The 8,368-nt window shown below is 33.3% G+C and overlaps 1 protein-coding gene across 5 annotated transcripts; it reads right to left on the reverse strand.

Moving 5' to 3' along the window:
• Nucleotides 1–490: 490 nt before the first annotated feature.
• LOC107853874 (pre-mRNA-processing-splicing factor 8A-like) lies at nt 491–5,685 on the reverse strand. Of its 5 annotated transcripts, XR_007050254.1 has the most exons (8): nt 4,883–5,639; nt 3,930–4,029; nt 2,865–2,967; nt 2,244–2,309; nt 2,027–2,148; nt 1,576–1,871; nt 1,004–1,055; nt 491–924 (listed from the first exon to the last, which is right to left on the reverse strand). XR_007050254.1 is itself a non-coding variant. In XM_047403731.1 (4 exons), exons 1-3 carry the CDS (start codon nt 5,137–5,139, stop codon nt 2,256–2,258), a joined length of 414 nt encoding a protein of 137 aa, XP_047259687.1. In that variant the 5' UTR covers nt 5,140–5,638; the 3' UTR covers nt 1,886–2,148; nt 2,244–2,255. The 5 variants fall into 5 exon arrangements, 1 of the variants encoding a protein (XP_047259687.1); XR_007050255.1 differs by having other exon boundaries at nt 1,004–1,871; nt 2,027–2,136; nt 4,883–5,642; XR_007050253.1 differs by having other exon boundaries at nt 1,004–1,871; nt 4,883–5,642.
• Between the last annotated feature and the right edge of the window lie 2,683 nt (nt 5,686–8,368).

The following is an 8,368-nucleotide window of genomic DNA, read 5'->3' on the forward strand; positions in this document are numbered from 1 at the left end:
TGTTAGAGGCTTTGTGGATATTGTGGGCTTGGGTATTGTGTGCGTTTCAGATGTTGATCCTTTACATAACCTTCATTGATATCTTAATACATTGGTCTTATATTGGTGTTCATCGCTGCTAGGTGATTTTAGTTATATTGGAATAGGCTCAGGGGCCTGTCTCCGGTCCTCGATGGACTTGGGATGCCCGTCACGGCCAAGCCCTAGTTTAGATCATGACATATAATTAGTATAAGACTGTGTTTGGTTGTTCACTACAAAAAAGCTGGTAAATTGTGACGAATTTTTAGTCAATTTGTGATAGTTTTTGACCTCGACAAAAAGAATTGTGGCAGTTTCAAAAAATGCCACAATAAGCCTTGCCACGAGCAATATTGTGGTGGTTTTCCAAAACCTCCCTGACATCTGTCACAAAATAAATTTTTAATTTGTGGGATTTTTAAAGTTAATAAGTGATAGTTTAAAACCCTCGCAATATAATATTAATGTTTCAAAAAAAAAAAATACTGCAGGAGTTTATAAACCCCGCAATATGATCACAATGTCACAAAAAAAATATTGTGTTCTACAAATCCCACAATAAAATACTAATTGTTTTCTTAGAAAATTATGTAGGAGTTTTCAACCACTACAATATGAAATTAGTACTTAAAAATAATAATTGGTGGCAGTTTAACTCCGCCACAATATTTTTGTTGCTTCCATCATCTTCTCCATCATTATGTATGTATCTCCTCGGTCTATCATTAGACTAGTAATCAGGACAAAGAGCGTGCAGTACATGCTATTTTTCCTGTCATTTGCCGTTGTCGTGTCCTGATCCTGCTGGTTTATCTATGCTCTGCTAAGAATGGACCAATTTATTTGCACTGCAACAGGTGTTGGCTTGGGTTTAGTAGTGCAACTGATCTTGTACTTCATTTACTGTTTAAAAAAGATTACATTTGCTGCTGATGAGTCCATACAGATGGGAAAATGGCATAACAATAACGTTAAGTCATACCATGATGGGAAGCAATCAAATTTTCATGAACATAATCAGCACTCCAACCAGCCTGAGCTTGTTGCCGTTTCCAATTTAACCAAAAAAAATGATAAAAGCTAGTCAGTCAAAGTCAAAGTAAAACTGGTAGGTTGCACAAGAAATAAGTCATTTCCCCATTCTGAAGTATTTCATATAGAACTAGAATAAGGACCAAAAGAAAGCATCCATTAGATTTCAATATTACACCTGTATGATGTATTACCAACTATAATGCGAAGGAATCAATAACTATGCCACCAAGGTGGCCAAACAGCACAACGTTCCAAACCAAAGTGTAGACAAGATATAAAGGATCAAGTTCGTGGCATCTTGACCCCTGTTGCCAAGAGGCCAACCCTTCATCTTTAAATTATCTGTTTCGTTACAACGGTCATTAAATTGATAGTAGTTTTCTTTTCTTCTAGATAGAAGAGAATAAAAGGTCCAAAGCACAACATTAGGACAATTAACGTCAAATTGATATGCAAAGATTCAGAGAAATAAACCAAAGAGAAGATTTATCATCTTAATTTTTGTTTTCACTTTATTACCTGATTGACAAGTTGGTTTTTGAATTTGTCAGGGTTCATTTTTCTCTCCAAGTGAAATGCATAAGATACTGGTGCATCTATCCCCATGCTGAAGTAATTCCAGAACCCTCTACAAAATGTATGGAAACCTTCCACGTTCAGTTCATCAGATGGAGAAACCCGGTGAAAGGCATGCAAAGAATGAGACAATTCCAGCGGCACGACAGGATCACAAGAACATTTTTTGGGTGCTCTCATCCTCATTAGAATGTGCCAACTGTCCATCTTCATTTCCCAGTTACATGGGTAACGGATGGCTAAAACCAAATGGGCAATATACTATTAGTAGTGGCTTTAAATGGAGGCTCAGAGAAGAACCACAAAAACAATGATGTAGAGCGGTATGGAACATAACAAACATCCCAAAACATAGTTTTATCTCCTGGATTGCAATGCACGGAAGATTACTCACGAAAGTAAAGCTAGCTCATATGGGATTATGCCAAAATACAACTTGCTTGCTACGTGACAGCTATACCGAAACCATGGAGCATCTCTTTTTGTACTTATTCAAGCAAATGCCTGCATAAAAAGCTATAAGCCTATAGAATCTTAAGTTGTTGAGATAAAGAGAATCTAGCATTCTCATTAGCATGAAAAAACATGTTAATCCAAAGTGATAAACTTACTATTTGGTATTTCTATTTTTGATCCAATCTTGAATTGGTCCAGTAAGTCGATTGCTTGTCAGGTACCTTGCAAAGAAAAATCTTTAATTCAACTGATATCAATATGAACAAAAAACTTCAAAATAAATGAATCAAGCTTTGAAATTCAAAAAAGAAAATCTTTAAAAAAGACTCGTGGTGGAGTCATGGGCATGGCATAGAGAAATGTTGGATATTTAGCCTCTAAAGATTGAGCGTCGTATCTAACATTGTCTCTATAATCCATGAAAACCATCAGGCTCGGGTCATATGGATTGTTGGCGACCTAAAATTTGAAAAAACAATAAAGGACCATACTATTACAAAACCAACCAAGCTTAGATGCTCATGTCATAATATAGCAGTTGCCATTTTATCCGATGAATAGGAAAAGTCTGATCCTAAGTTTGCAATAGAAACGGAATAGCCAACGTGAATGCATCTATTTGAGACGAGCACTTATCTGTTACCGTAAAACTAGTAAGGATGGACTAACAAAGAAAAGTGCAGCAATTTGCTCACATAAACTTGTAGAGTTTAAGTATTTGAGTGCATAACATGCAAAAATTTCAGAATTACTCAATGTTTGGTGATCTTCTCTACCTCAACTTCCACTCTGTAAGCTGTTTGAACAGAAATTCTGGGACCTCCCAACTCATACTGCAAATATTTCCCCGAGGCTGCTCCAGACGCAACAGTTACAAACCTGTTATCGCAAGTTAGAAAAGTTTCAAAACGAGCTTAGCATTCTTATGTCGATCCCTAGTCTGGATAAAATAGAGGAGTTGCGGTAGGTTGACAACTAGCGTAAAGCTATTCAATCCAATCACATCCCTACAGAATGTAGAAGTATAAAGAGGATAAAGTAAGAGATCATCGATATAGTTTAGTCATTTCTTTCACAGAATTCCAAATGAACCAATTTTCAGGATCAACACTATGATGATCAAAGCTGTTAAAAGTCATGATATCCCAACCATTTTGGTGTATGTTGTATGTGTTACATGTTCTCATGTGCATAAAAGGAAATTATGTGCTATAGCAATATCTGTGTTTGACCCGTTAGTGGACTACACTGGGTATGTTGTTGATGATGTAACAATAATATCTGTGTATGTTCTTGGATGTTAAATGATGTTTGGAACCTGTTAAACAGAATTCAGATTCGTTTCAAGTAGTTCAACCTACGTCCGAGTAGAAAAAGAGAACACTTAAATATCTCTGGTGCAATGGGAAGGAAAATTGTAATTCACGAGATAAGAGAGGAATAAGTGACACACAAGAGATGTGATCTTATAACCTGAGATCAAATTCACTTATTGCTTAGGTCAGTTGCTGAAATCTTTCTAAAGGGGAAAAAATAGCACCCACGGGTTATTTCTTATTTCCTTCTTACTTATTGGGAACATCCTAGGAGGGTTCTTGGACTCGATACACCCCAAAATCGCATGGAAACTCAAGTTTTGGATCTAATGAAGTGGGATTTGAGAATTTGGAAGGCTTCAACCATTGGAATTCCTACTTTCTTCATTCACACCACTCTAAAGGTGACCCAAACAGCTATTCAAGGTTTTTAAGTTTGGAATACTCAAGAGGTAACTTTTAACCTCAACCTCAGAACTTAGGAGTTTGAGTTCTTTTAACCATCGATTTTGAAAGCTAACTCACTTGTGTCATGACTATTATGTTGACCTCAAACCAGCAACTGATACAATGAGCTGCCACTTGTTGAAAACCGATGTAGAAGACAATGCTTGGGAAATTGTTCCTGCATAGTATATGCGTACGACTCAGATATTGACTGCATGTCATGGAGTAAGAACTTGATTGATATTCAACAGTTTCAAAGCTGGGAAAGATCTCTATATTCACGTGGCACATTCAGAGCTTGGTATGTATTCTGGAGCCCAATGAAAGAGTCACTATCCACCTAGTAGCTTAATCAGTCATTTGAGATAGCATGGACTTAATTGAATACCATATATCTACTTTAAGTTGCTTACTTCTGTATAGAACTGATAGTTGTTCACCATTCGTGTTCGCTCGGTGTTGCAGATTATCGTAAAGACATAAAGAAAATTGTAATTCCAGTAATCTTTAGTTTTCATGCACTTTGTGGTTTTTTGTTCCTTTGTTGTACAAGGATGGCCAGACGTAGAGGTAAAACAAACTGTAAAGTTTTTGTGTTATAAATTTAGAAGCATTTTGTAAGCTATAGTTGACTTATATCCCTACTGATATTAGGAGTGAAAAGAAAAGAGGTAATTTTACTTGGCGACAGAAGTGCAGTTCTTAAACATACTAGTTAATAAAAATACTGCTCCTTAAACATAATCAATATATATTCCACGCCTTCCTATCAAGGGCCATGTCCTCCATTAGTTGTAATTGCTCCATATCATGCCTAATCACCTCCCTCCAACATTTCTTCGGTCTACCTATGATATCATACACTTAAAATGCAAAAATTCACGACTGAAAATGAGATTCAGCGGTCAAAATTGCTAAAAGATACAACGAATAGATTACCCACATTATCTGATAATATACACCTAAAAATGCACAAATTCACGACTAAAAAATAAGATTCAGCGTTCAGAATTGCAGAAAAATTAAAATACCTAATAATCTTGCGGACATGTTCCGGCGGCATATCTTCCTTCTGCGTTTCAACAAATCCGAACTTCCGTTTATCACTATACCGATTAGAGTTAAGCTGCATCCATTTCCTCGCTTTCTCTTTAAGCTGAGCCTCAGTAGGCAAAACAGTATACGACAGCGGCGGTAGAGGTGGTCCAGAACCACTAGCTCCTCCAATACTTGTACCCGGAGGCATCATAGACGGCCGTCCTGAACTAGTACCAGGTGGCGGATGCATTATAGACTACGGCGGAGGTCCCGGAGGTGGCCGCATCATTGACGACGGCGGCGGTTGTGGTCCTTCTCCGCTAGTACCCGGTGGTGCTATGTTACTATTGTTCCTCATATCTTGTCCGCTTCCCCTCCACATAGCTTCGTTAGAAGACGAAATCTCAAACTACATAGAACAAATACTCGGAAAGTGCAAAACCCTAGCTACATAAAGCAAATCGATTCAGAGGGAGACGGAGAGGGTTGATATGGTAGAGGTGAAGTAGAAAAATGTTATAGGGCTACTTTGGCGGTTTATAACGAAGAGGGTAACACCGACTAACCTAATACATGTAAGAAAATATAGATCGAACAACATACTGAACTCAGATATAAATTCTATAGCAGAAAATGAAAGAGTATGACAAAGTATGAGCCTTCATTGTCCCAATTACACTTTTGCACGATGAAAAATGGGAGTTGAACAAAAGAATTGTGGATAAGGAAAATCGTGCCTTTGGAGAAGGAAAAGGCGAGGGAAGAGGGGAATTTTGCCGCGCATAATTTTTACTCTAATTTACTAATTACTCTCCTAATAAATATTTAAATCTACTCTCCTAATAAATATTGAAATCTAGAAAGATTAATTACTCTCCTAATAAATATTTAAATCTACTCTCGTAATAAATATTGAAATGTAGAAAGATGGTGTATACTTTTATTTTTTACGACATGTTAATGCTTTTTCTTATTTTTCTCTTTAATTTTAATATTTAAATAAATAATTTTTTTATCTATAATCTATAATTTATATTTATAATATATTAAAAGTGTGACGTATCTTTAGAAATATTGTCTGAACGTTTTGGTTTTCATTAAAAGTTTTTACTTTAGATAAAATCATCTTTTTTTCATCATTTTTTTCTAATATCTAAGAGTTAAAAATTAATTAAATATATTTATGGCAAAACCTTTTTTTATTAGAAGTCATTAGAATTTCACTATTTTTTTCTAATTTAAAAGTTAAAAATTAATTAAATATATTTATGGTAAAACATTTCCTTACTAGAAGTCATCAAAATTAATGACAACTAATATTTTTTTCATTAGTTTAAAATTTTCAAATCAACTAAAATTGATTTTTAGAAGATTTTAAAAATATAGAAATAAATATAAAATCATTAGAATGAGAAAAATTTAAGAAGTACCAGACTTTTAAAAGTTTAAGTACATAATAAGAATATAATCAACGATTTTATAAAAATCTAACTCTAAAAACAGGAAAGATTCTAAGTATAAATAAAAAGAAAAATAATCATAATACAAATATGTATCAAATTAATGTGTCTCTCTTAGCATATAGCAACAAGGGAAAGAGCTACTACTATATGACAAACACAAAAGTGATGTTCCATCGACCACTTGAAACTTTTGGTAGTAAAATATATATATATATATATATATAATTACATTATTGTATTAAAGTGTGAAAGATTTTTGAAAAGTGATTTGAACTTTATCGCAATATGCAAAATCATTTTATTTTAAATAATCAAATGTCACACGTGTGAGGCATGTATGGTTAGACTAGTTAATAAAAATACTGCTTCTTAAACATAATCAATATATATTCTCTAAAAATATGAAAACCAATGAAAAAAGTATCCAAACAAATAATAAAGTAAAATAAAGGACAAACTAACAAAATTTTTTACAATAATTCTTTTGATATTTAAGTTGCAAAATATCATAAATTAGATAGAATTACAAAATTTTAAAATTATTAATTATTTAATCTAAAATATGATTATTAGGTCAGTAAGTCAAATTTATTCGAATGAGGTTACAAGCAATATAATTAATTCAAATGAGTTAATTATTTATAATATAAATAAACGATAACACAATAACTAAATGTGTGATAATTAAGTATATAATTATTGAAATGACACATATACACATAAAGATTCTCTTGTTGGTTCTCCTAGATTGGATAATGAATATTGTTGAGGAGCATAGATGAACACTTTTATTTTCATAGACTGATGGTAAAATTGTGAGTATTTCAGTGAAAAATTAGATAGTACGATTGTGGAAAAGTGGGGACTTTATAGGATATTTAAAAATAAATTCTTTTAGAAACTTCACTTATTTTAATCGTACATGACTAAATAGACCGTGAGAGTTCATGACATTATCTAATAAATTCTTTTTGAAACTCCACTTATTTTAATCGTACATGACTAAATAGACCGTGAGAGTTCATGACATTATCTAATAAAGAAAACTTACTAGGGATCTCAGAACATGGTCGTTATCTAAGTTAACTCCCCCCCTTCTCCCTCCCCCTCCCCCAGTCCCCTTTTAGATAGATAGTTTTAAATAGTTACTAAGTATCTTGTTGTTATTGTTGAAAGATTTAATTGTTCGTAGTTTAATTGATATTAACCAATTCAACGTTTCACTCTGGTCATTTGCATCAAGTTTTCAGACATGTTAGATCTATTTAAAAGTGTACCTAGAAAGTTAGGTAAATCAAACAATGTCCATATTACCATAAAAATACTCAAATAAAAGAGTAAGACTCGAGCTCCAAGGTTAAAATCGAAAATTCATTGTAAAGATGAGTTACTTATCCACCAATTAGATCAAGAAGATTATCCGATAAAAATAATGATGGAGATAGAGTGAGTGTCAATTAGTATTCATTAATAGGATCCAAACTATGTTTTTTTTTTTTTGCTCTTGAAACTCTAACTTGAATCTTGATGTAATTTTTGGGCTACCTATGTTTCAGATATTGAATATTTTACTCATTTAGTCCTTTCAAGTGTTAAAAAATTATTATGAATCACGATTGATTTCAAAAAGGTGCAAAATAGGATCTAAAATTTGGCATCACAAAATTGTTAATTGCTTATAGTGAAACTGCCAAATTAGTATCTTATACAATTATAATAGATTATATAAAAAAAAAAAATTACGTGAAATAGAAAATAAGTCATAGTTACAAGCCGTAGCTAATCTTTAAAACAATTACCACTTGCAATTAAGATTTGAATTAAGTAGCTAAATATATATTTATGTTGTACTTGTACATTTGTATATCTCGAGGCTCATATATCAATCTCATATTTTTTATTTTGGGGTGAAATGGGGGGGTGGGGGTAGTGGACGGTGTAGCAGAGGGCTTGCTCTAGTTTCGGGGCTTATATACAAATCTCTAAAATTTTATATTTGCATACAAAGTAAATTTT

This window comes from Capsicum annuum, unplaced genomic scaffold (assembly GCF_002878395.1).
Source record: "Capsicum annuum cultivar UCD-10X-F1 unplaced genomic scaffold, UCD10Xv1.1 ctg4748, whole genome shotgun sequence".
Taxonomy (NCBI): domain Eukaryota; kingdom Viridiplantae; phylum Streptophyta; class Magnoliopsida; order Solanales; family Solanaceae; genus Capsicum; species Capsicum annuum.